At 38.1% G+C, this 27,959-nt stretch overlaps 1 protein-coding gene across 5 annotated transcripts; it reads right to left on the bottom strand.

Moving 5' to 3' along the window:
- Window positions 1-27,106, bottom strand: LOC113047808 (growth factor receptor-bound protein 2-like). Of its 5 annotated transcripts, none has more exons than XM_026209114.1 (7): window positions 26,953-27,106; window positions 25,799-25,851; window positions 25,563-25,713; window positions 7,223-7,320; window positions 2,454-2,576; window positions 2,060-2,228; window positions 1-1,718 (listed from the first exon to the last, which is right to left on the bottom strand). In XM_026209114.1, the coding sequence occupies exons 3-7, from the start codon at window positions 25,638-25,640 to the stop codon at window positions 1,530-1,532; spliced, it is 657 nt and encodes a 218-aa protein (XP_026064899.1). In that variant the 5' UTR covers window positions 25,641-25,713; window positions 25,799-25,851; window positions 26,953-27,106; the 3' UTR covers window positions 1-1,529. The 5 variants fall into 5 exon arrangements, with proteins under 5 accessions (XP_026064899.1, XP_026064925.1, XP_026064906.1 ...); XM_026209140.1 differs by having other exon boundaries at window positions 25,795-25,851; XM_026209121.1 differs by having other exon boundaries at window positions 25,563-25,851.
- Window positions 27,107-27,959: the final 853 nt, after the last annotated feature.

Raw genomic sequence — 27,959 nt, forward strand, 5'->3', positions numbered from 1 at the left:
TAAATTATCTGACACAGACGTGTTTTCTTTTTATTTATTCAAAAGAAACAAGGAAAAAGGCAACAAAAACAAAAAAAACAAAAAAAAGGTTAAGAAAAAGGCGAGACATTTAAATAGGAGTGACTGTGTGCAGGTGTGTTCACGATTTCACACACAGCCCAATGCTCAGGCTAAAGCAGCCAGCCTGAGACACGGTCACACCAGAGAAAAAGGCACTAATCCAGAGAGAACAGGAAAACATCACAGAAAAGCACAGAGGAGGAGGAGCGGGTCAGTCAATAATACACCAGGAGCCAGAAGAGCTAAAACATACAACACTGAAAAGACAAAAGAGGTCCGAGAAAACAAACCGAACGCATCAAATTAGTCGATGTGACGACTCCGAATACACAGAAACTCTCTGCTTTCTTACTTCTCACTGGCACCCACCAGTTTTTCAATCCCAGATCTCGTGATTTGAAATCGTTTCATGGACAGTTTTTCGACATGGACATCATTACACAGACGCGTCTCTGAAATCAGGAAACTGTGGTTCAGCTCTCCGATCTCACGTCCCTACAGAGTGATGTTGGCTACATTCACATCCCAAGACAAAGAAAAAGTGGCTGCAATAAATACATGGGGCGTAATATGGTGGCTAGCCATCTGGTTTTTCACATTAGATCAACTCCTGCATGATTGGAAGCTCCCCGGCGATGCATTGCTGTCGCCAAGGAGCCGCTCACCTATTGGTTCTCAAACAAAGAATGATGTCAAAAGGAATACATGATGCGTTAAATACTATGGCGTTATGCCTGAGATGCTCATAAAATTAGCATGTCTCAGATCTACTCCGTTTTCATCCAGCCTCACCAAAAAATTAATGTACAACTGAAAAAAAAAAAAAAAAATAGTTGAAAGGTAAAACAGACAGACACATACAAATATATAATATATATATTCTTAAAAAAATGGATTCTCTTTATAGGCGACTTTTCTTTTTTCTTCTCCACAGCCCAGATGTACAATGCGTTCGCAATTTCTTACTCTTATATATTTTTTTTTGAATGTTTTTTTTTCCTTTTTAAAAACAGCGTCAGGATTTACTACTGTAAAGAGATTTAAACATGCAGCCCAAAAAAACAAACAAACAAAATGAACAAAATCTATTCTAACTGCTAGAAAAGAAGCCAGAAGCAGCAGGATGAATCTACGGACAGAATCACTGTTGTTTTAATGGGTGTGTGGTTTACTAAGCTAAGACTCTACCAGCTCAGTCTGGACTGTAAGCGTTCATGAAGACATCACGATTCTCAGGAATAATAGTTTCGCCCGGGCACCACGGAAGAGGAGGAAACCTCCAGCCTCTCCTGCTACGTCTTTTTTTGTTTTCTCCTTGTTTTGAGTCACGGTTTCCATTCCTCTGCGCCGCTTTAATTTTCAACGGACTTTAAGGGTGTTGACGGGGACATGTAGGGTAGTCTGATTGTATGTGAATGTGAGGGGGCCGTTAATTATAATTGATTCACTAATCACTTGTTTTCTTTCCTTTACATGTTCCGATTGACAGGCGTGACGTAGTTGCGTGGGAACATGCCCGTCTGGCTGTGACAGGCGCCCTTCCACCAGTTGGGGTCAGAGTTGTCCAGGACCTGAATGAAGTCTCCGCGTCTGAAGCCGAGCTCGCCGTCCTCCTGAGGGTCGAAGTCGAACAGGGCCTGCACGTACGTTGGATGTTGCTGTTAAACAAAAGACACGTGTAAATAACACCACATTTCTAAAAGAAGTCTCTTATGTGCACATTTGATTAAAAATGCATTAATTTACTGATTTAAAAAAGCATTTAGTGTCTACAGCATGTTTTTTTTTTTTTTCGTTGTTATTGCACACAGCTATTCTAGTGCAGGCTATTCCAAAGAAAACAATAACTAATCTTTAATCAGAACGCAGTATCTTGCTCTTCCCGTGAATCTACTTTCCTTTTCTCTGGATGTCCCTTAGGCCGAATATCCTGTTTCTTATTACAGAAGTACTAATGGTGATTCACATAAACTTCATGGAATAAAGCCAGCATACAGACCTGAGTCACCTGCTCGATGTCTCGTAGAAAGATCTGTTGGTTTCGGGAAACTGAAGTGGTGCGGTGATAGTCCACCAGCTCGTTGAGAGAGTTAAACTTCACCACCCACAGGAAGTACTTCCCAGCCCCATCACGCAACACTTTAAAGTGCTGTACATCATTGCCAAACCTTCAACAACAACAACAACAACAACAAAAAAGACTATCAACACAACACCAATAACCTGCATGACTATTTTAAGCTTTAATACAGTTGTTCATTGGTGAAATACAGGTAGAACCTAAATGTGAATGAATCTCAGGCGGGCCAGGACTCTGACTTAATGAAGCCTGCAGTGCACACACAAATGATTCTGGGAATAAGTAGAGGTGGATTTGAGGTGTGTTGACGTACTTGACGGACAGGGAGAAGTCTCCAGGCGCGCTCTCGCTCTCTCTAATGAGGAAGGCTCCGTCGTGCCTCTGTTTGTTTAGGATCTCCTCCGCTCGGGCCCTGGGGATTCTCCCGAAGAACCACCTGTGAACACACACCAACATCACAGCTAAGACACGGCAAACAGAAGAGATGCCAAGAAGATGATTCTCTCTGATTTACATGGAGGTGCTGAGAGTAGCAACTTAGGAAACTGAGAAGCCAGTTTTCTGTCTGATGGAAAGCCAAGAGAGCAATTAACACTGGCAAAGATGAGTGCAAACAATAAAAAGATAAAGGGGCAGCGCAGAGAAAAATCAGCTCGGAAGAACAGCTATGTTTAGAAGATCAGGAAAACACAGAAGTTGGGACGATCAGCACAGAGTGCTTCATGACATAAAAACGTCTGGCAGTAGGATGTGCGTTTACATGGACACTTTTTGCTTCCATCGAAATGAATTAATTCTGATTGACGAATCCGAACGTAGTGTTTACATGAACGCTGAATAAAGTGATCGGGTTGATGTGCGCGTTTACATGTCACAAACTCCTGATCGGATTTACTCTTTTGACATGCGCACAGCACACTGCACGAATATACAGAGCTTCCGGCTGCTGTTTTAAAAACATGTTATATTTATCTACTTCGGGTCCTAATTAGGCGGCGACCAGCGTATGAACTGTTTTGCCTCTTCCCGCACTCAAAACTAGTTGTCTGTTGATGAAGTCTTAAACGAGGACTGGTGGGACGTGGTCCTGTTCCACTTCACATACGATGAGTGAAAGGGGAGATTAATAACAGGACACTTATTTATGACACTTTATTCGCGCATCATACGTCATTATGATATTTGTACGTCACTGCGCATGCGCAGTAATTTCCAGTTTCAGTTTTCAATCCGATCAAGTGTTTACATGTCCTCTCACTCGGATCACAAAAGGGATTATCCACCCGTTACAATCCAATCACAATCTTAGTCGGATCGAGCCAATTCAATCCGATTGACGTGTTTACATGTGACATTTTTATTCTGGTTGTGCTTCTAGTCCTATTACGGTCAGATTAGAAGGGTCCATGTAAACGCACCTAATGTCTTCTTTCTTCGAGAAGAAAGCTAGCTGCAAGACATTTTAAAAGCCATCCAACAATATATGTCCTTATTAAATGAAATTGAAGTAATGGACGTGTAGTTTAAACAATGAAAAGCAGATACTTTTACCCCATACTTTAGATGCTAAATTATAATGAATGTTTGCTCCTAGAGAGCCAGGAATAAAACCACAGGCTGTCTGCGCTGTACCTGTCTTATCTGTCCTGTCCGCTTTGATGTGGACTGCACAAGCCACAGACACACAAACACAAAGAGCATGTGACCAGGAAGTGGCATTAAAACACTTGAGGGCAAATTCCACTCGACCGCTGTCTGCACGCCGCATCCCGCTCAACAATATGCTTGAACACGTGATGAGAGGCATCCGCCTGCTCGTCCCATAAACCTGCCCAATCGTGTTACCTGTTGTTTGATGGTGAAAAGCCACTGTGTTTTCTGGGCTGTCAAACAAAGCGAGTGAAAACATGCTGATGACTATCAGATCCAGTGATTCAAATGATCAATATTTAATTAGCCTCCCTGAAGCACACCACGGGAAAAACAAATATCATTAACTCTCCCTTATAGAAAACATTACTTATTATTGTAAATAATCAAACTATATCAAAAAGGAATGCGGCCTTCAGATATTTGCATCTACAAGTGATTATTCAAGTAAAAAACTGAAACTCTGTCAGTTATACAGAGAAAGCAACAGACTGACTTCAGTCTGGCGCGAGTTTAAGCACTCTCAAAAAAACTACCTTTATGCTCAGAAAAGCTGTCGATACGCTGTTTGATTGATTAATCTCTTAATGTTCATCTTCAGTTCTCTCTTCACAGCGGTTCAGTCAGTGTACTGTTTGAGTAAATGAATTACTCCGGGATATTGGTTTGTTTGAACTCAGAGGGAGTGTTAGCCACATAAAAAAAGTTAACAGCTTAAGTCATTTGTGGATTAATGTGTATTGGAGACGCGAACAGTTTAAAATGATTCAGTTCGATTTGGTGAACTGGTTCAAAAAGATCTGGTTACATCGAATGATTCATTCGCGAAACAGATATCACAAACTGCTTTGTTTTGAACTCTCTCTCACAACAGACACGGAAGAGAAGACAATGCTGAATAAAGTCGTAGTTTTTGCTATTTTTGGACCAAAATGTATTTTCGATGCTTCAAAAAATTCTAACTGACCCTCTGATGTCACATGGACTACTTTGATGATGTTTACTCTTTTGTCACAGCTGTCACTCATTACTCATCCCTATATAATGGCTTGTCTAGCGTCTTGTGTTCGTGGGAGCGTTGTTTCCTGTTTGTAACCCGTGCCTTGCTTTCTTGTGTGTTTCTGCGTTGGATGTCCGTGTCTTCCCCAGAACCCCTTCCACTCTTCGTGACCACCATCAAGCAACACAACTTACATTCGGCTCGCTTCCCCGCAGTTCCTGTGTCACCCTCTCCTGCTGCCAACTCACCTCCGCCTTCCGGATTCATCAATCCTCACCACCATCTTGGACTGTGCATTCCTCCCAGCGTTATTTGTTTTCCAGTGTTGTATTGTTTCATTATTCTCATTAAACATTATTACCTCGCACTTTGCTTCCTACTCCTCCTTCACCCAGTCGTCACAGGAGGTCCCACGGGTTTGGAACAACATGAGGGTAAGTTATGAATGACATAATTTTGCAAATTGGGCGAACTAACCCTTTAAATAAACCAGCTGGACTACTTTCTGAAATATATTTAAATTTGTGTATTTGCTATGATGTTCATCACAGTACCAAATACTTAAGTATTAAGACTTAATAGGTTATTTTAATCTGGACTACAACGTGCCATAGATATAGTTTGAAAATGTTTAGATTTTTTATATCATACTTTACATCAGGGCTTCATTTTTAACATTAGTTAATTCATTGGTTAACAAACTTCCAATGACAAATTCTTCTGAACATTCATTAATCTTAGGTATTCCAATATTTATTAACACGTTGTTACAATGTAAAGTTGCAGCTGTATTATTTAATAAGCTAACATGAACTATGACTTGTATTTTTTTACAAAGATTAATAACTTCTGTAGCAAATGTAGCTATTGTGAATTTTAATGGTTAACTAATGAAATTGTAAAGTGATACCTATGGCTCTTTAGAGTTCTTTTGCACTTTAATCTGTGCAAAACTTTTAACTTTATATATTTTTATTTTAAAAAATGTTTTGTTAAAATTGTATTTTATTTAAATGTTCAGTTATTTTTGTTATTAGAAAAAAGTTATTTAACCTATTATATTATTCTATATTTTGAGCACTTTTTTAAACTAAATTTCAATACCGTGATAATACCGTTTACCGTGATAAAGGCATTAGCAATTAACATTTTATACCGGCATATCCCTAATTGCCACAGTGCAGATATTACGCCATTGATGGGCGACAATTTAAAAATGGAATTTCTCTGGATTTACAAACCCTTGGCAACTTTGGGATAATGTAAGAACAAAACTACATTAAACATATCAAACTATCACAAGTGGTTTTTGGCTATTTCATTACAAAAATCATGCATAGTGCATTTAAGCAACATTTATTTAGATTTCAGAAAAGGGACTTTGAATGGTGGATCGTGTTTTCCCGAGCTTCACTGCGTGTCATTACATGGGTTTCAGTTCTCTCAATATTTCTCAAATCAATATAAGTCAATTATACATTCATTCGTCCTTCCGCCTTTGCTTACTGTTCAAGACAATAATGAATCTCACTCGCATTGAGACCAATGAGGAAGAGAGCGGGAGGAACAAACCAAACCATCTACACATACAAACAAGCGGTCTTGTATTGAAAGGGCAACAAAGCGTTCCCACGGAAATGATCAGGAAGTTAACTGATAAAAAAAAAAGAAGAGATTGAGAATGATAATCTGTGACCTGAAACCAGAAGTAATGATTAAAATGTTCAGATCAGAGCTCACAAGACAGCCTCAAAGCAGACAGAGGAGAAAGTACATTTGCAAAGGCATCATCAACCATATAGTTCAAATACTGCAGTCATTTTAATTGGTTTTTAATTGGAAGTTCCATTCATTTCCAGGAATCAGTTCAAAGCACTGATTTGCTGGTCTGGGTGTTATTTTAAGCTATTCTGATACATAAATAAGAACGCAGTCTCTTCACTTTGACTTTCATTTTGCTTTCTGAAGCCAGTTTGAATTCTTGAGCGATACTTGAGACGCTCAGTCCCTTGTTTTATAACGAAACATGATTCTAGTTAAGCCGTAGAGTTGTAAAGACTACCGATGTGTGCAATGAAGGAAAGCACACCACAGGAGCTTCTCCTTCATCAGGGAAGAGACGTCATGTCAGAGAGGTGTTAGATGGAGTTTATTCAAGTCTCTGTAAGCCTGATAAGGAAATGAACCTTGTGCAAAGTCACACATGATTCAGCCAAGTCACTTTGCAGACAATTATAAAGAAAAGTGATTCTGAGTAAAAACAAACAAGCAATATTTCTCAAGGTGGAAAAAGAGGAACTGTGTGTCATTTGCTTTGGTGACAGAAATGACACACACTTCATCTTTAAAGCTGTAAATGATCTTGTGTTTTATAGCAAGAGGAGTAAACAGAAGTCAGGTTGTGGTGGATGAAAGTATCTTAGCATACTTACGGATGCGCCTTCATCTCGATGTAGTTTTTAGGAATGAAACCGTCTTTGCCATTTAGTTCTGCTTTATACCAGTTCTGATCACACTCTTCATTTAATACCTGCCAATAAGAGAGAAGATCGATTAAACATGACTAATTATCACAAGCACACAAGTCATTTGAATCAAAAAAGTGAAACATCAGACAAGCATTGAAGAGTTCAAACATCTGTGTGAAAGTGTAATGCAAGAGTAGTCATGCTAACACCCAGTGCAAACCACCTGCATTCTGGTCATCTTATCTAATTTTAGCATCCATACATGTGAAAATGGACTGGGGTGAGGTGTTGAAATCTGATTGGACGCTAAATATTTATGTAGACTGATGCTTTTACTGTTTCCACAGATCAGAAACTCATGCAAATCACATGAAAAACGGTTTCATCTTTGACTTGTACTGCGGCTCTTCATTTAAACATCACAATTTGAAAATGAATAGTTTTTGTTAATGTCTATAAACAATGTCTTTGACAGTTGACACCAAGAAAAACAAGTCCTCGAAATGCAAAAATGCTCCCAAAAATGTTGGTAGGGCCGGCCGATATGGCAAAAAAAAAAAAACAACAACAACAAAAAAGAAACACGAAATCCTTTTTTTTTTTTTTTTAGAAAGTTTGATCGATTCTTGATTTTTACGATTTCAGACTAAAAAATAGATTAATAGTAATACCAATAAAACCATGGGATAATGTTTCAAGGGATAATGTTGGATAACAGTAAATATTTAACCCTTTATGAGCATAAACAAATATATATGTATATACATTTTTTACTGTAATCAGACAGTATCCCTTAAAGTTAGATGTAGATAAAAGAAAATATCTAAAAACTGAAATATTGGCTGACAGACATCCAACATGGAAAGATGCTGATTTGTCCCTTTTACAATCAGATCTTGTTACATGCTCCAATTCATTAATACTGTACGAAAGTTATTTTCTGTGGCCACAAAAATACAATTACACTGAATGTTTTAGTCAATTCTGCTACAGTTACTTCTGGCAGCTGATATTAATGATTACGTATTGTAATACTCCATATTAATAATAAATATATATTTTAATACAATTTAAATTATATGAAATCAGTATAAAATATTATAATCTTAGCTGATAATTGGTAAGGTCCTGATATATAGCTGCATCCCTAAGCCTTACATTATGTTGAGACTGTCACGATCGATCAGCTTTCAATCAAGGTGCCTGCATTCATATTCTCTGCATTGGCCAACATCCTTTTTTCAATAGCAGTCAAATGTGGGAGGGAAGGTGGAGGACCATATGTCTGCCAGAAAACAGACTCAAAACTGCGGTTTGGAGGAAACAGAGCATGCAACATCCTTCCGCTGCAAAGATTGATGGGTAGACAACCAAAGGAAATGGACAGAACGAGACAGTCTGGTGACAAGGGATGGACAGTTGACCAAAAATGGGTTACAAACATCTGGAAACCCCCATTAAATGTCCAACCTGATGCCCATTTTCACTCTATATGGCAACACATGATCACAGAAAACGCAGTTTTTTTGGCAGTGGTTTCCATATGAGGTTTAAGCATCTGGTTAGCACCTTTGTGGTTCACTTTTACTTGATATTTTTGCTTGTGAAGAATGTCTGAGAAATACTATCTACCATCCAACTAGTATAACAGTCTCACTGAAGGCCGAATTATACCTGTGAGAAATATGGCAGTTTTCATACACGCAAGCTTTTTACTGAACGAATGTTTAAACACTGTCAGATAATTTCAAATCACATTTTAAGATGTAAAATACAAGTTATTTTTGACTAATGCAATCTCTGATTATTTTCTGCAATACTACTAACATAAAAAAAAAAAAAAACAGGAAACTTTGTACTATTTTTGCAAACAATGTTTGTCGTTTTTTTTGACTCATGCATACAAGTTGGCGTGTTCATAGCTGGAATTAAGTGGGTGCACATGCAAAAGATGAGAAAACAAGAAGTGTTGGGCGGTTCACGGGACACTTTCAGTGCAGCAACAAACCCACAAAGAGAAATACAGAGAGAATTGATTGTGCACTCCTCTCCCTGATGCATACTTAAAACATAACCGGGCGCTAACAGCTCTCAGCTAAACCCAAAAGACAAGGACGAGATTGACACCATCCACTCAGCGGCTTCAATCTGGAGTGAAAGCTACAGATGGCCATCAATTATTTATTTAGAGAGAATGAGCACAATCTCGCTAACTGCCTGCATCAAGTTAGGATCAGATCACTGACCCAACCACACGCACAACAAACATGTTTCTCACGCATGACTTCAATGAAGCCTTTCATTACTACAACCTATAGTAATTCTTTTAAAATGATATCAAACTTAATTAAGTTCTGATTTTCACTATTGTAATAACAATTAAACAACAAAAATCCCTCCCGTAATTCTCAATAGCCTACTTACTCTAATGCATAAATAAATAATACATAATTAAGCCCTCAGACAAAAAAAAAAAAAAAAAGACAAAAAGCAACAAAGGGTGAAAATCTAATCATAAGCCAAAACTGGCGTGCATATAAAGTGGTTTGATTTAAAACTTTCATTTAAAATGAAAATGATATATTTACAGGAAAGACTCGAGTGAAGAAATCTAAATGGATAGGTGCATTATTAAACTTTTGCAAATTCAGTTTTTCCTCTTAGACAAGTGGCCAGGAAACAAGAAGACCAAGAGCAGAAGTTCACAAGATCAAGAAAGACTGTGTAAAGGTCTAAGGGCCAAATGGTTGTACTGTAACACTGCAAAGCTTCATTTAATATAAGAGCAAGAACAGAGACATCGATCTTAAGTTTCTGGAGCAGCTGCAAATGGAACAATATGGAAGATTATGAGTGAACGAGCATCAAGCCAACACGCTTCATTGAAGTGGCCTCAGTCGCTCGTCTGAGAGAATGATCGCAGAGAGGAAATGAAAGTAGCCTAAAAAGTGCATCATGGGAACTACATAAGTGTTCTTGCATAACTGCCATTAAGCTTCAACATTTCTATGCAAAAGCATGAGATCTCTTTTGTTTGCCATTTTCTGTCAACATAAAGGCAGACTATCCTCAGACAGAGTGTAACTAAATGGCACTTGTTACAAAACCTCAAAGCCCCCTTCCAGAAGACGTTTGGAGAGAATAGCAACAATGTTACAAAGTGGACGTTGAAAACAGATATTTATACACTAAAAAGTTACTCAAAGTCTTTGCTATGATCATTAAATACACAAAAGTTTATAATTTTCACTGACGATACTGCAAATATCTGCAGACAATATTGCATATGGTGCACTTTTTTTTATGGGAAATGCAAAAGTAAGCAGTTTATCCCCCAATCAAGTTCTGAATGTCACTACCAAACAAAGACATTCAACAAAATGCCTGTGTTTTTCAAACAGCAATGCTGGGAGCTTATCATTATTTGCACTTTTCACACACAGAAATAACACTACGCCTACATTGTGACAGATCAGAATTAGATCGTGCCAATTATAATCAGTGGAGATGTCAAGCGTCAGTCATGCCATTTCTTGATGTCTTTAGTTGATAAGCATGTCTTTTCTATTTCTGCTGCGCTGCACAGCCACTCCGGCTCGTTTACTTGTTCATAATTGCCAGTAATTATTTTCTTTACAAATATGTGACAACTGACATATTTAAATAATATCTGTCCATCATAACAGTTGACGTTTTTGGTCTTGCTATAATTCTTTTTTTAGATAAATTCACAGTAAATAAAGTAAAATTACTTAAATGTTATTATACTGTAAAACTAAAATACAGTAAAGCCATCATACTGTAAAACGAACTTGCGGTAATATACTGTAAAGAAGTAGTTACAGTAACTTACTGCCCAGTACAAACCAAGTTACCGAAAAATACAATGAAAAGTCGAACTAAAAAAAGTGTAGTAAGAAAATAAAAAGAAACTTTGCTCATTTACTTGTTAAAAGCAATCAATGTAATACAAGTGGCCAACCAATGTATAGCTTATAAATCATTAAAAAAAATATATATTTTTATATTTTGAAATTATGTACACTGCAACAACTAGGTTAAGATCACTGCATTTAGCATATTTCAAATTCGGAAAAATAATCTGACAAAAATGGTGTTTGTGCTTTTTTAGCCCAGTATTTTAGTCGAGATAATGAGCATGCAAGGGTAAACGAATGTGATTGGCTCTTTTAACTCCTCCCCTTATGAAGTCACTTATTTCAGATCTATCTAACTGAAAAAACTCGGTCACTCTCAATACCCGTAATATTTTTTCACCTAATACACACAGCTGAACATGAAGCATCTCATCAGAGAGAAAGAGAACGATTTGTTTTGCTGGCAGTTTTATCAGTGCACACAAGCGTTCTTGTGACGGCCTACACTTTCGGTCTCATTTACAAACACAATCTCTATCCATTGTCAGCGCTCAGCCCCGCTTTTAATCAGACTATGGCGCAACAGTAATGGTGCTTTCGTTTTGTGTGGCAGAGATAATCTCATCCACAGCTGTCGTGGCCTTCTGCTCCAACCACGGCCGTTGCTTCACAGTCTGAGATGAGAAGACACATCAGGATACCCACAATGCACCGCAACCACCTCTACTTGAATCAGTTTCAATGAGGCAATGGTTTGGAATAAGAGCACTGCTGGAAATTACGCATTTGCGGTCAATTTGACGTCATCAGGGTAAAGGCTGAAGTTTTCACAGACTCACAGACAGGAGAAGCAGCAATGCAATGCTGACAGGACTGCGAGGCATGAAGGCAGTAGATTATCTCAATGTGTGGATTAATGTGGTGTGAGGACCATCCCCCCAAAAAGCGATCAATTCAGGAACATTAAACGGCTAAATACTATGCCAACTTCTTATGAAAAACACATTGTCCTAAATATAAAAAGTAAAACATCAATTTATAGAAACTAATAATTAAATAAATAAATTAAATAAATAAATAAATAAATAAATAATCTAAATCTAGTAAACTAAAAAAAAAAAAAAAAAAAGTATTTATTGGCGCTTAAACCTGCCAATCTAAAGGAAACGCTGTGTATGGCGTTTGAGGTCATTTGTGAATTACAATAATAAAAGTGGCGCTTGCTGAGGCAAATTAAAATGAAGATTCAGAAAATGGTGAAATGAAAGCAGGAAATTAGCTTTGTTATGTGAGCCATGTGCGGTTATCAACACTGCCATCCACGACTTCACAAAGGGTCAGGGCACGCTGCACCACCACAGACGCTGATGTGCGCTACAACAAGCTTTCTTTTCATCCCAGCGTCCGCTTTCACAAAGACACCAGTATAGAGTCAGCCTCTGCTTATGCCGCTGTCAGGCTGTTAAACACTCGCTCAAAGACTCAGCATGACATTTTAACATCACAGCCAGTGAAAGAGCGCTGAGGAAGGGAACGGATCAAAGACAGACTTAATAAAAAAATGAATACATTTGGCCATACGAGGTCATCTGTCTCAACCCAGTACCTCAGGCCTGATCCTGGGACGCAATCTGAACACAGTCACCCTTCCAAACAAAAACTAACCACATCCAGCCGAGTATCTGATCTGGGCTGCTTCTGGTGTTCAGTTCTGCACATCAAGTCACTGCGCTGAACTACCCAAGGTCATGTCGCGACTGCAAATCACAGCAATCACAGGCTCTGATTATGGGTAAATGGCATTGTTACACTTGGGTTTGTTTGGGAAGTTGCGATGCTGTTTGTGCTGACCCTGGAGAAAACATTTCCAGGGAAATGCTAAAATGGAAACTCTAAATGAAGATGATGACGAGTCCGTCTCGACTTTTAAAATGGCATTTAGCATTTCCACTCACTACAGAGCTCAGCGATCAGAGGCTGCTGCACGAGTCGATCAGCAGTAATCGTTTTCATCCCGATTCGCAGCTGTCCCGCTGGGAGACTTGTGATTGATGATTAATTACAGCTCACTTGCACTCGTGCACCGAGAATCCATTTCTTCAGATTTCAGGGAATTAATGAAGTCTGAAAGTCTTTTCAGAAAGAAAGTCTAGCCCTACAAGTCTCTATGATAAGGGCTTGTGTGCTCCCCCTAATTAAAGAGATTTTTCTAGAGATTCACAATATATAGGTTATTGGCTAATATTTGTGAATTATCAATACTATATATTTAAATGCTCTTTCCTGTTTTTGCAATTTGATTATACCTTTGCTGTCATCTAATGCTAACTTAAAGTTTAGCAAATTAATTTAATACTATTTAAAAGTAATCTAATACATGAATGTGTGTGTGTGTGTGTGTGTATAGCTGATTATTTAGCCTGGAATAAACTGTATTTTAACTTCTACTTTTATACATTTACTTTCATTTTTAATCACTTAAATCTATTTTATTTAAAACTGATAAAATACTAGAGAAAACACAGACAATAACAAAACTACATAAGTCAAGTTTAAAATAATTTATATTTGAAAGTCAAATAGACTAAAACAAAGTTTAACAGACTAAAATCAAAGTATGAAATGTAAAAATGAAAATGTAAAAAAAAAAACTTTTTTAAAAAGTGAAATTTGTTAGTTGAGACTGGCTGTGGTTTCTTGACACAAAGAGCCGACGAGTTGCTTAATGAGCCGTCTTTGAGTCACCTTAACTGCTTACTAGGGACGTCTGGCCATGATGACTCAGTCCCTAAAGATACACTGCTGTGCTCCTGGAAACATCCTTCATCTGTGACGCCACCTAGAACTCACTCTCTTCACGAGTCGGGTTAGAGCTTCATTTGAAACACAGCAAGGTAATTGAGTGCATGCACCATTTCAGCAAACATTCATGCAGAATGCATGAGAGCGGCTTTTGCTAATGCAGAGCTCATAGACTCATGCGTCACACAAGAGCTTTTACTATGCTTCACATAGAAAAGATTAAAGAGAGAAAGGCTGCTCAACGACTTTAACATCAGAGACAGATTATGTCCACTGTGAAAATACTAAAGCATGCATGCATATAAACGCAGAATTCAAAGAGTATAATATAAATATGCACACTAGCACTCAACCAATATGACTAGACACTAGAGAAAGTGTGATGGTTGAAATATGAATCATATAAACTAATGACAGCAAATTAAATGAGCAGTTATGAACTGTGCTTAATACATAAAAAAAGGATTCATTTCCATAGCACTATTCAGCTGGGTACAATCAAAAATAAATATATTTACAATTCTACATCAATTTGAGCTAATAGCCAAGTGCTTGTACCAAAAGAATCTAATTATATGCTTACACCGCATATTTAATAATCTAGCCTTTGAATACAAATGGCAAGAAATTCCATGAACGCACAACTCGTGAAACCCCAATAATACCTGGAGGATATCAGAAAGAAAAAACAACTTGTCCCGAGTCTGAAGCAGGACGGGACATGTCTGAACAGTGATTAGAGAGTGAAGCGTGTGCCGCATGCACTCCACTGCAGCTCTGTGGAGCCGGGGACAGGAAGTTGCTGGGGGTGGAAGCTGTACCCAACAGGAAGTGAGAACAAAGTCTGCAAGCTCACATGCTGATGTCACCAGGGCGGCGTTGCTCACGCTCAGTCACCCTTTAGGCTGATGTTCTTCTTTCCCAGAATGCCTGGGTCAGGAAGCGATAAACCGAAAGATGGCGAGGAGGACAGAGAGTGTGTCACCGACCGTCCAATAGAGAACACCATACAGAAAGTCATTCACTGGGTGTATGAGTGAATCTCAATAAAAGTTCAAAAGCGCTGAATGTAATGACAACATGTGCACAGTTGATCAGAACAGAGCTCAGCTGATGTGCGTCTGATCCAGACGAGTTCCTCCTCCTTTCTGCTGGCAGTGTGATTCAAAACCACAAGAGCCTTGTGCTGACTATTTCCATGAGAGTCCATTTTTGGGAAAGTCCGAGAAATCATTCTGATAACACCATGACATCTGATTATGACAGCCACTTCACACCTTAGATCTGAAGAAGCTGTGGAAAAGAGGGAGTGAAGAGACCTACAACACACTCCTTATAAAGACACATGAATATTAAAAAATGAGCTAAGAAAGAGAGGGGAAAAAACTGAGGTTGATATTTTAAAACAAACAAATGGGAGTTTAAAGAGCTGGACAATTTAATCAAAGCACCAGCAGGGCGGTTTATTTGGCTAGTGGCACACAAAAACTGCTACCAAATTTATCACAGCACTGCCAAAGACATTGATAGTGCATCATAACTTGCACAGTCATAAGACATTTAGGTAAGCTGTGCCACAGTTATCACTGCACGTCTGCTTCAGAGAGGAGAGCCCCATGCAGTCTTGATGATCTTCATTAAAAAGCCACTGAAATGTGGTCTGTAACCAGATGGGTCGAGAAGACTGTTGCACGGAAGTCAACTCACCAAACGCATGCGTCACACAAAGCTTATTGACAAAACCAAGAGCCGATAAGAAGTTTCTCTTAAACTGACAGTCAGCTTAAGGTTCATTTTCAGCTTTGGGATTACAAAAATTGGTCTAGAAATCTGAAAGTCATGCTTTGAAAACTCTGCTGGTTCAATGCAGAAGAGTCAAAGGCTTTACACTTTCCAGCTTTGAAGCGATTAATGCCAAAGGGGGAAAATAGCCACCTGTTTTACAGAATATGTACGTTTCCAGTGCAAAACCCCTATAAATACATCTTAAAATGCTAAAATTACTTTGGTCAAAACAGAAATTGTTTGCATTCATGTTTCTAATTTTATAGCTGATGGAAATGTAAAAGTTGCTATGGCTTTGCTATCACAGTTTCATAATTAGTATTTAAAATAATGTAAAAATATAATGTTTAAACGTGATACAATTATTCATGTGATTAAGTTTAAAATATTTATTTGGCGAAACTGCTTGTGTTATTAAAAATGCATTAATGTAATCACAGTATCCAAAATTCTTAATGAACGGACGGCTCTTTTCAATAACCACATCTTCCATAACGCTCTTATACACGAACACATTAACATTACATCGTCCCGCCTCTTTCCTGTCCTTAACCTCAGTGTTATTTTAAACATTAGGACCTTTAGAGAACTAGCCTCAATCCAAAGCCACTCCACTACTTAACATCCTTCTCTTTCGCTCCTGCTCTTCACAATAGGTAATGAATAGTTTAAAAGCAAGCTTGGCTTTCAGCGCAAAAGATAGAGAACCTCCATTAAGCCCAAAAAGGCATTTTCCATTTCCCTTTATTCCATTTTAAGACAGTTTTAGGGGAAGTGAGGAAAATCCGACCACGTTCCAGATACAAGTGATGACAGTTTCTTTCTAAGAGGCTGATCAGTAATAAGCAGCCTTCAGTATTAGTAGCTGAAGTGGAGGAACTGACGGCCGCGTGTCAGACTTACTTCAGGGGGATTTTTTAGATACGTGCACCTGTAGCGTGAGAGCGTTCAGTCTCAGGACCCCAGCTCACAGAGCAACCCAAACCTAAAGGATGTGGTTCATTTGGGCCAAGAGGAATGTCAACATTACCTAACTACGACCTAGTGTAGTTTAAATGTATATTTAAAAGGTGTATTTCTACTCACTGCAGGGAAGAAAAAAACTGTAGTTTCATTTGCTGAATTAGGTTTTTTAATTGACACTGCCAAAATGCATTACCTAAATGAGCAGAAAAGCTTAGTGGCATGAAATCCGTCCAACAAACATAAAAGTGGTTTGCGAGCAGCCAGTCCTGACTCAAGTATAACGTAAAGCAACAAGACGCTTCCAACAGCTCCCCATCACATCCAGCTCTGCTCAAAGACAGCTGAGGAAAGGACTTTTAAATCAGAGCAGGTCACAAGGCCAAAGCCTCTCCATCAGTTCTGAAGAGCCCCTCTATTGATCACAGATAAAATCAAGAGAAAACTGTAGAGCGAGCAATCAGCCTAAGAGTTTACACAAACCTATCCTCAGAAATATAACCTGACCAGCCCCAAGTGCACAGTAGAAACCTGTCTTTTATTAACATTTACAAAATTGACTGGAATTAATGTTTATATATATTTAAAATCTTTGATTGACACTTTAATGAATTGCAATTTATTCGATTTTTAGCATTTTGAATCCAATGGTGACTAAAACTATCTACAATTCAAATATCCAGGTTTCAGAATTGATGCATATGCATTGTTGTCAGAACTGCACTGAAATAAGTGAATTGTTACACGCCAATGATGTTTATTATTAATGTATAATGCGATTACTGGTCACACTTTAGGGGTCCAAATTCTAACAATTAAATAATTATCATCTTTGCTGATCATTAATATTTAAGTGTAGATATGGGGGTAGGATTGAGGGATGTAGAATATGGTCATACAGAATAAGGCATTAAGGAGTACTTCATAAGTAAATACTCAATATGCTAGTTATATTCATGATAAGCAAATAATAGCGAGAAGTGTTACCTTAATATTATTATACATTTTTTTTCCAAATAAGTAGTTTTTTAATCATCTGAAATGAACTGCGACTTGTATTGCAAAAGCAACTTATATAATATAATTAATATCAAGCATGCAATACATCAATGAGTTTTTTATATCTCATTTGCAACAAGCCGGAAATATCAGTATCACTTTGAATAAATTTGTTTAGGCTTGGTGTTTATAAAAATTAGCTTATAATGAATGCCACTGTTATTTATATATATATATATATATATATATATATATATATATATATATATATATATATATATATATATATATATATATATATATATATATAGACACACACACACACATATATATATATAAAATCTTGTTTACTTAGGCTGTTACAAATTTGTGCTTCTGACTTCATTATATGGGTGTGCGAGATGACGATTTTTGATCATGGACAATAAAAATGTCTCCACAATCTATTTTTGAAGAAATATCGTCGTATCGTGCTACAGCGCTCATTCTATCAGCTGTAGTTCTGGGACGTCATATACTGTACAACACCACATGCCTTCACAGCAGTGTTAACTCAGTGGTAGAGTTACTCTCTCATTATTTGCATGTGCTTTTAAATGTTTCATTCGCTCGCTGCTCTGACCTGTGTTTTTTCTGAGCTCCGCATACAGATGAAGCACGCGAGCTAAAGCCTGTCAAAAGTTTTACATATAGACTCAGTTGGTTATGTCTAAAATGAAAGTAAACAGTTGAGAGAAAAACGTATACGTGCCTGTATATTAGATGTGTGCAGGTCTTAAAGAGACAGTAGGCCTATTAAACATGCAACTGTCATTAAATGGATAGATCACCCCAAAATTTAATTAGTCATTATTTACTCACATTGTCCCAAACCTGTATTAATTTCTTTCTTGTGCTGAACACAAAAGAAGATATTTAGAAAAATTAGTTTGGCTGTAATGCTCAGATAACTTGCAAAATGGTAAAACCAACATGACAAAGAATCGTGATAAAAACTGAATCGTGATATTTTTAAAAGGAACCGTGATATTATATTTTTTCCATATCGCCCACCCCTACTTCATTACAAAGACTTCAAAGAGCATTCCTGAGCAAAAAAAGAAATCAAATTCTAATTAAATATCAAAACGTGTTTCACTTCATATTTCGAACGCCCAACAAACCCATTCAAGCCGCCTGCAATGCGAGCTGCTCTGTACAGGAATGATGTGTTCAGGATGCTGCTGGGTTGAAGAGGTAACAGCCCCCACCCCCAGATCTAGGACACTGCAGAAAATGCCAGAACAGGTGGAAGAAACCACAAGCCTGCTGCCATGTTGATGATGAGCTTTAGCCCAGTAGGTTGATAGCTGATGTTCCTGCATTAACCAAATGCAGGAACGGTGTCATTTTTTGATACTTTATTTCATGCAAATCAACACTCTTAAAGACCCCCCTGTCGTAAAAAACAATTAAGTTTTAAACATGGTTTACATGTCTGTCTAGTGTCGTTCTGATGTACATAAAATTGTATACAACCCTATATAATTCTCTCTTCTTCAGAATCAGTATATGGTTTAAATATATACAGCTGAATTAATACAATAATGTAATTTGCCCCTGTGAAGCGTTTACTAAAGTTAAACTAGTGAAAGTGGAGCAGGAAGTCTTGAGTTGGTGTGACTGGGTGGGGGCGGCGACTAGTTTGCATGTTCATAAACCGTGTATACTAAATGATGTAAGGGTGTAGGGTTATATTCAAGCCATTTTAAGGCATGCAGCAGTTTATTTTCTCCCGACAGGAACCAAACATTTAAATGTGTCATTGTGATAATCAAAGAGGAGTTTTAAAGGATAAAATTGGTGACTGCAGAGGGATTTTAAAAATAAAGTATTTAAACGAGGGTTTTCACAGTAATGCAATATAAAAACCAATTTTGGCTCCCCAATGAACCTTTTACTGAACGGTTCTTAAAAGTACCATTTGTCTCCTTATTTTGAAGAACATTTACTCTAACGAAAAAAAAACAAAAAACTTTTCACTAAAACAAACCAGCGGTGCAAAAACACCCAAAAGTGGGTAGCTCCACATTTAGTTCTGGTACTATGAAAAGGTAACCTGGTAATACCAAACTCTGCTACTTCGCTTTACTTTGTAGACAACGAGAGTCAGAGTCTAGAAGGGCATAATTGATGAGCGTTTTCTTTCTCGTGGGGGGTACTTGTCTGAAGTTTATAATCATTGGTTACCAGTAAGCCAATCACATAACGTTTGGTTATGACATGTATTATTCACCGGCTCAGCCGCCTTGAACTTCCACTGTAAACACAGGAATGCTGCGAAAACAAAACGATCGAGCGAAATACCGGAGTGAACATGGCAGTTCACAATTATCCCCTTGCTTGACTTTTGCCTTCCCAGTTTCTCACTAACAATCTGTAAGAGTTGATAAATGTAATTTTTCACAAAACCTGTCGGGACTCGGGAGTAGGGCCACAACCAAAATGTGAAACAAACACTCTTCTTGTTCGGGCTTCAGTTGACAAATAACCGGGAATATTCTCCACAACAGAGCGAATAGCATCCCGTGTCTCCGTGTCCGTTTTCGATTTCCCTAACCTAAACTACAATCCTAAATTTGGCGCTTAGCGTCTACGTCATGGCTCTCAGCCTGCCCACTGTTCGTTGATCGGCCAGCTATTTTGGAGCCAGAGGAAAACTGGGAGATAGTTCGCCATCTCAGACTCAGTACAGAAGCTAACTGAAATTGAGTGGAAGAACGAAGTCTGACATAGTCAGGCTAGTGAAAAGGTTACTGCAATGCGAAAGGCCGACTTCTGGTTGTTTTCTCAGAGCAAATCGAGGCCAGTGAGAGTTTTTTTAGATGTGTGTGTGCTTGTACCCCATTTATACTCTTAACTTCATAGCAGAGCAGACAAGAGCAGATGAACTGAGACTATAATAGCGGACATGCTAAATTCAGCTTGACTAGAGGCCGAGGGCAATGGAGCATGGGCCTGTTAAATCATGTCGGTCTCTACTGACTCATCTCAAGGAAAAGATCAGAGCGTGTGTCACAGTCTGGGAGGAAAGAGAGAGAGAGACGGATGAAGCAGGAAAGCAAGAAACACCACTTGAAAGCAAGTGTAGGGTATTGATGTCAGTCTATTGCGGCATCAGCAAACGGTACTTTATCATCAATTCAATGATTACTTTAGCTCATTTCCACAGCTAGAGGCAAATGTCCCCGACAGATAAACCAAACTATGTCAAGAGCAAATGACAGACATTAGCGCACTGTTCATAAAGCATGAGGCAGCTTCGAGAGGTCATCAGGGGTCAAACGCAGGGGACGCTGAATGGCAGCTGCTGAAACGTTTCTTTATTCACGAGGGAGAAACCGAAACTATGTGGAGGAATGAAATGACACCCCCAAAAGTGTCTCTGCCAGGTTAACAGACAACATCCGCAACAACTCATTAGTAAACCTGTGACTGACTTTTGACATCCGACTCATTTAAAGCAGTTTAACCCCTGATTAGAGAACAAGTGATAGTGTTACCAATCAGACCGACAGACTCCAATTACGAACAATAAAACACAGAATCAGTCTTTAATCAGCACTTTATTTCAGCTTTTTGGCCCAACAGGAAAATTCATTAGAAAGCCATTCGATAACAAAAGCACAGCATGCATTAGGAATATATTGATAACAATATTAAAATTTATTGTAGCAATGTATTATATACACGTAATGTATACACTTTTTACTTTACTACATACAATTTTTTTTTTTTTTTGCGGAAGTAATTTTAGTTATTCAACAAATGTATTTAATTTTCTTTAATTTCCAAGGCAACATTTCTAACGTTTGTTTGTAATCTGCTATTTATATTTTATTTTAGGTTTATTTCAATTCATAAAAACAGTTTTCAACACACGATTTTAAGTATCGTTCATGTTTGCAACACAAAGTTGCAGGACAAGTTCCGTGCTGAACTTTAACACTTAGGGTTAACTTCTCAGTGCAACCTTTATCTCTGCTGTATCGCATTTTGAATCACTCGAGATTACGGCAATAAAATCTCTTCCTTCTCTATTCCTTTTGGAGCAAATGTTCCTGGTTATTTCTAGAATAAAGAGTCTGGAGCATAATGACTCATTTAAGAGCGCTTCTATCCCAGGAAGACTTGCAGATAGCCACTGGGCGTCTTTCAACAGCAGTGCAAACTCTTCGGCCCATGTGTGTCAGCGGGACAACGACCCCCCGGGCAAACATTTGGACTCCCTCTCTATCTCATCAAACATGAGACAGCCAATAAACCGAGCAGTCCTGCTCAATCAGCCTCCACGGAGGAAATTAAGAGTGAATGAAAAGGTCAATTCACAAACGCTTGGCCTTTCAGCGACAGCCTTCAGCCAATCAATGTTTAATCTGCAATATATTATAAGAACAGCCACTGTTGTCCATTTAAGAAAATCATTCTGCCATCCAATCAGCTATAAAAAGCAAAACAAGTAGAGGAAAGTGAAAATGAGAGGATACAACACTTACCTTACTAATAAGAAGTACATTAAAAAGAAAAACCGGGCTGTTCCTCTTATTGTGCCAGCAGGCGAAACCCCCCAAAAGCCCTTGATTTACAACCAAAAATACTTCAGTGTTAATGCGTGAGATCACAGTCACAATCTAAGCTCCTTAGAAGCCAGAGAGGACCACACTGATATCTTTGGCGTCTTAAAGCATTGTTAAAAGCATGATCGTAATGCGTCTGAATACATGCACTTACTCCTTCTGACTAACGGATTCAAATTCAGTGTTTAAATCCACTCTGGTGCATTATTTCACTGCATCCCCTGCCTCTCTGTAAGTCCATCACGGGGTTAAAACAGGAAAAAACATTCCAAACTGAACATAAACCCAATAAATATTTTTTATCTCTCTTTTTTTTTTTTTACTTAAAAATTTGACTATATTATTATATTTTCTTGATTAAAAACAACTACACATTGAGAAACTCTTTTAGCTATTGCAATGTAACAGAGACCAATGCAAGACCACTTGAGCTCGTTCGTTCGCCACTGAAACCTCAGTTTGAAAGAAATTAGGGCACAGAGATAAGAGTCAGTCCAGCTGTACAGACCAACAGATAACCTGCGGCTTTTCTACATCACCGCCGTTCCCAGACATGTGGATATTATGCTAGATTTCATATGTTTTACATGAGATAAGCTCAAAGATAGAGAAGTTCTTAAAGAGAAAGATGAACAGCAATCATCAGGTACAGAAGTCACTTTTGCATAAACACAGACATCACCACACAAAAGCCTACATAGCAGATGTACTTAAAACCCACTCAGAGGACCTTAGCTACAGAAAAGCATCAAGAACACTGCTGAACTGTGGTGGTGACTTCTGCATGGGCAAACACCACACCACTCGAGTCTCATCGCAGAATGAAAATACAGTTTAAAATATAATGCTGACAGAGGATATTAAAGATAGCTTCTCGCTTCTGGATATTTGACTTATGGTCCTTTTTTTGCATGCTTTCAAGAATCACTTCCTCATAAAAATCAGAGCGCACAGCACTAAACATCTCGACAAGCTCCTCTTTGGACAGAAGTCCTCTTTTGGACTGAAAAAGAAGACTAGGAAGTGGGTGTCCTACACTCATGAAGTTTGTAACGATAAAGTAACTTGATGTTTACTGCACAATGATCCAATAAACACCAAACTGTAATAGTTGTTGGGTTCGTGTGAACTAGCTCATAAACACACTAATAAAACATGTCAGAGAGATCCAGAACTCCTGAGCAAACAGCGTTTTTAAAGATAAAGTTCATTGTGGTCAATGATCAGCAGGGTTTATATTAGTGTGCGTTCTTCCTGATGCATTTCAAAACATTTAAGGAAGAATTCACCCCAAAATCTGAACTCACGCCCTCGTGTCATTCCAAACTCTTTCTTCAGGGTTTCTAAGGGTCTAAAAGTCTGGATTCGCCCTTCCACAAATTAAGGTCTAAGCTGGTCAAAAATCAGAGCAGAACATCTTATTCATTAAGTCATAGCATTACATTTTTCTTTGTTTTTTCTTTCCTTAAATCAAAATACATTAACTTGAGATGGAAACTGAAGATATGAAGTCTTGTTTTCTAAAACACTGAAAAAAATAGTTTATGCTAAGAGCGGGAACAGATATCTGTCAATGGGGAACTAGAATTTGTCATTACTTCAAATTAAGATTTCTGAGTTTCCTGAGCCCACTGCCACTCAGGCATCTTAATACATGCGTGCTATATGCTATGTAAAACACATGTTGCATTATTCATAACTACACTTCTGTCCTGCATGCATTATCCAACACTATAATCTGAAGTCGAGGGAAAAAAATCCCATAGAGGACCAAAGGAACACCATAATCCTACTTCAGGACGTGGTTCATTTAGAGCCTCTCCCGTCCCATTGCAAAGACAAAGACCTGATGATAATCTCGGCCGCTAATCAAATCAAAGGAATGATGCTGTCGACGTGCTTATGACAGGCTTATGCATGCATGATGCATGAAAGATGACCTCAAATTCAACCTGAGAGATCAGAATGATTGCATTTAAATCTCCGAGCACTTGAGTGCAAGACCTTTCCTCCGCGCAGCTGATGTGTTGCAATCCAGCTCAAAGAGGGCCGGCTTGAACTCTCCTCAGGGAGAGAAGGAAAGATCGCAGCTTTACATAAACTGGACAGCGATGTCTGGTCAGATTAACAGATGCTGTGCTTGAGATTAGCATTCAGACGCAAGAGGAAAGAGAAAGTATGTGCTTGCGTAAATGCTCATACTGAGAAGCTGCTGGTTGGACGGAAGAAACTGCAGTGATATCACAAAACAGATATTAGAAGTGAGGAAACAAAGACAAAAAGATCTTGAACAGGAACTTGGACATTGAAAATCAACGAATGGCTTTTTGTTCATGATTTCTGCACTCATACCTACAAATGCTTTTTTCAATCTTAAATGCTGAACGCTATAAAGTCCTAAACGATGACATTTCTCACCGTTTGTTGACAGGGTTCAGCAGTTTTTAAAGACAAAGCTGAATTAATGTGACCAGCGATCAGCAATAATTAAGAAAGGATGTCAGTGTGTGTGCTAATGTAATCTTCCAGACACATTTCAAAACACAATAAGAAAAATGTGTCATGATTTACTTGCTCTCGTCATTTCAAAAAACATATTTCTTCTGCTTTCGTTCTTGTGCAGAAAACAAAAGATGATATTTTGACAAATGTTTCAGTGTTTTCCAGAGGAAAAAAATCCTACAAGTTCGGAACAACATGAAGGCGAGTGCATAAATACGCAATATTAATTTTGGGGGGAAACCTATTAGAAGTGAGAAATATCTTGAAATAAACAGGAACTAGTACTTGAAATTAACAAACTGCTTTTTGTTTGTGATTTAAAAATGCTCTAAAAGGCTTCATTTCAAATACTGATCCAAATAAACTCTTTTATGGAAAATCCCCTTTAGACAAAAGTCACTTAAGTCAAAAATATCTTTAAAAATACATATAAATAACCATGGCCAAATATACATATATATTTATACACACACTTTTCAAGTACTTCCTTATTCACAAAACCATAATCATTCATCCGACTTCACAAAACAGCAAATCATTTTCCTGTCATATGAACAGAAGGGCAAACAATAAAACTAATCAATAACTAACAAAGCAATTGGTCCAGATGCAATATAGCCTGTAAGTACTGTTACAGTAGTTAATTAGTAATGAGACTACAAGGCACTTACAGACTTCTGATCAAGATAAAAAGCCTCAACTAACGTTACGTGCTCACGTGGGTCTATATTAACACACATTAAAATAATCATGACTTACCTTCAATACGTCCCCACGTTTAAAACTCAGCTCATCATCTGCAGTTGCTTTGAAATCATACTTGGCAATGGCCTCCATGATTCAGCCTGATGGACACCTGTGTGGTTAGGTTCAAAGCAGTGGAAGATGCCTCCTGGTGCAGGTTTTATCCCTGTTGTGGACCAGAGGACCAGACAATGAGAACTCAACAGCAATGATGAGCACAGATCCAAGAAGACACAATGATCTCCACCTGCCTCTCTCTCTCTCCTCCCGTCGCGATCCTCACATAAAGACCACGGCGAGAAACCTGCGAACAAAACACTTTCAGTCTTTCAGAAAATCCGAGAGGGCTCGATAGTGTTGATCTAGTGTTCTAGATTGTTCAATGGGCCGCGCCCCGCGAAACAACTGGCATTAAAAAGCAAACGCTCCCCATAGAGGAAGGAAACCCGTCTGCTTGACGTCTCAAGCGTCCAATTACGCGCCGCTGCTAGAGCGGACCGTCCAATCAGATTAGCGCGTCGAAACGGCGTCAGCCAATCAAAGCCCGAGAAGGGTCGTCAACACCCAATTGGCTTCGCTCTGTCTGTTGCTCGACCAATAAACGGTCAGAATTTCGCAGCGTTCGCGAACCCACGGCTCGATCACGTCATAGAGTTTAGAACGTCCACAGAATATTAGTAGATTTTTATTAACTACCAATAATTTCGCAGGCATGAGTCAAGGTATAGCTATAATGTACTAACGATATCGGATTTCTAGCGGAGAAAATTGCGTAAATGACACCGGAAATGCTTTGGATGTTATTTAAAGCACGCAACTGTATTATCGTACATTTTAATCATATTTTGTATCTTACAGAGTAACGTTACTGCAATTCAACAGGCAGCATTTGACAACGTCGTTTTATTGTCTAACGCTAACGTTACTTGAATCTTGAAACAAAGACTTACCATCATTCAACAGAAACATATAATATTAACAACAATCAGAGAAAATAAATATTGACCTAAAACGGAAATGAGTGACATTGTTTAACATTATATAGAGAGAGAGAGCAACGCAACATAAAACAACATTTCAGTCTAAATATTATATTAAAGCGGTTCAAGTATTTCTATTCAGTGTAAATCATAATAAACAAATAAACATTGTACAGTTCCAAAGGCTCTTGTTTAAAAATCTCGTCAAATAACTTTTATAAACAACACGAGACTGAGTTTCTTCTGTCAGCTTTTTTTGTCAACATGTCTAGAAGCATAAAATCCATGAACTCGCTGCCATAAACAACAGCGAATAGTGGTAATGTACAGCAGAGCACCGAGGCCTTATGGCCTTTGCTGATGTTAACGAGGATAAAAACACTGACGCTGGCAGACGGAGAACAGCTGTAGTGTCACATACTCACTCGTGAAAACAACTGTGAGGACCAACAATCGCTCTCTCGTTTCAAAGAACTCAGAATCCACTCTAATTGCTCTTTAATCGTTGATTAGGCTGAACTCTTGTACCTAGCCCGACTAGAAATGGTGAAAAATCGCTGTATTTTCTGTTTGTTTCCGTTTCCTCTTTGAGTTCAGCTTCCGCCTGCCCCTGGTGGACGAGTTGTGTCATTACACAAAACTGAGCTCAGTAATGTCCAATAGGTTGCAGCATAGCCCCATCTTCTGTTCAAACATCAAGAGTGTCTGAATATGACTGGAAATAACTTCCACAGTGTTTGTGACAAACTCTGTTGGTGGTTGAATCTCACAACATCGCTTGAAACTGAATCATATCCATATTTATACTAATTCATACACAATGTCAGAATCGAATGGTTCAGTGTATTATTTCATGTGTCAATTGTATACTGTCATTACCCACTGCACTGTGGCGTAGCGTGTATTCTACATAATGCATAGCCTCCTGAGAACCAGAAAACAAGTTTGTGAATTAATTTAATTTAATTTAATTTGTCTTTGTCATTACATTGGTTGGAGCATAAGAGGACAAATGGAGAAATTTTTTTTACATTATTATTTCATTCATATTTTATTCTATGTCCATTGTAGAGGAGGCCAGGACTATGTTATTCAAAAACATAAGTAGACATTAAAAGGCATGTATAGGCAAAAACAAAGTTTTATGTTTTCATTCACCAATCAGTTTTTAGGTTTCAGGCTATTTTTAGCCAGACTTTGTACAAATATGATTCTCAACTATGTTATGAAAGAAATAACAGAATGATTTGATATACTTACTGATGCACTATATGTGTGTAAAATGTCCATAAATTGGTTTTCCCTTTTTATACAATGTCTCTATACAAATTTGCATATCAATGTGTTCTTGCATATTAATGAAAAAGAAGTGTAATGATGGGAGTAATAACTTGGCAACATTTTCATAAGACTATCTCATATTTCATAGGAA

This window comes from Carassius auratus, chromosome 3 (assembly GCF_003368295.1).
Source record: "Carassius auratus strain Wakin chromosome 3, ASM336829v1, whole genome shotgun sequence".
NCBI lineage: Eukaryota > Metazoa > Chordata > Actinopteri > Cypriniformes > Cyprinidae > Carassius > Carassius auratus.

Excerpts from the sequence above, each read along its gene's own strand:
- LOC113047808 (XM_026209114.1), bottom strand. The coding sequence starts at position 25,640 with ATGGAGGCCATTGCCAAGTATGATTTCAAAGCAACTGCAGATGATGAG. Across the intron at positions 2,577-7,222 it reads ATCGAGATGAAGGCGCATCC|GTGGTTCTTCGGGAGAATCC; the intron begins GTAAGTATGCTA and ends GTGTGTTCACAG. Across the intron at positions 1,719-2,059 it reads ACATCGAGCAGGTGACTCAG|CAACATCCAACGTACGTGCA; the intron begins GTCTGTATGCTG and ends TTTGTTTAACAG.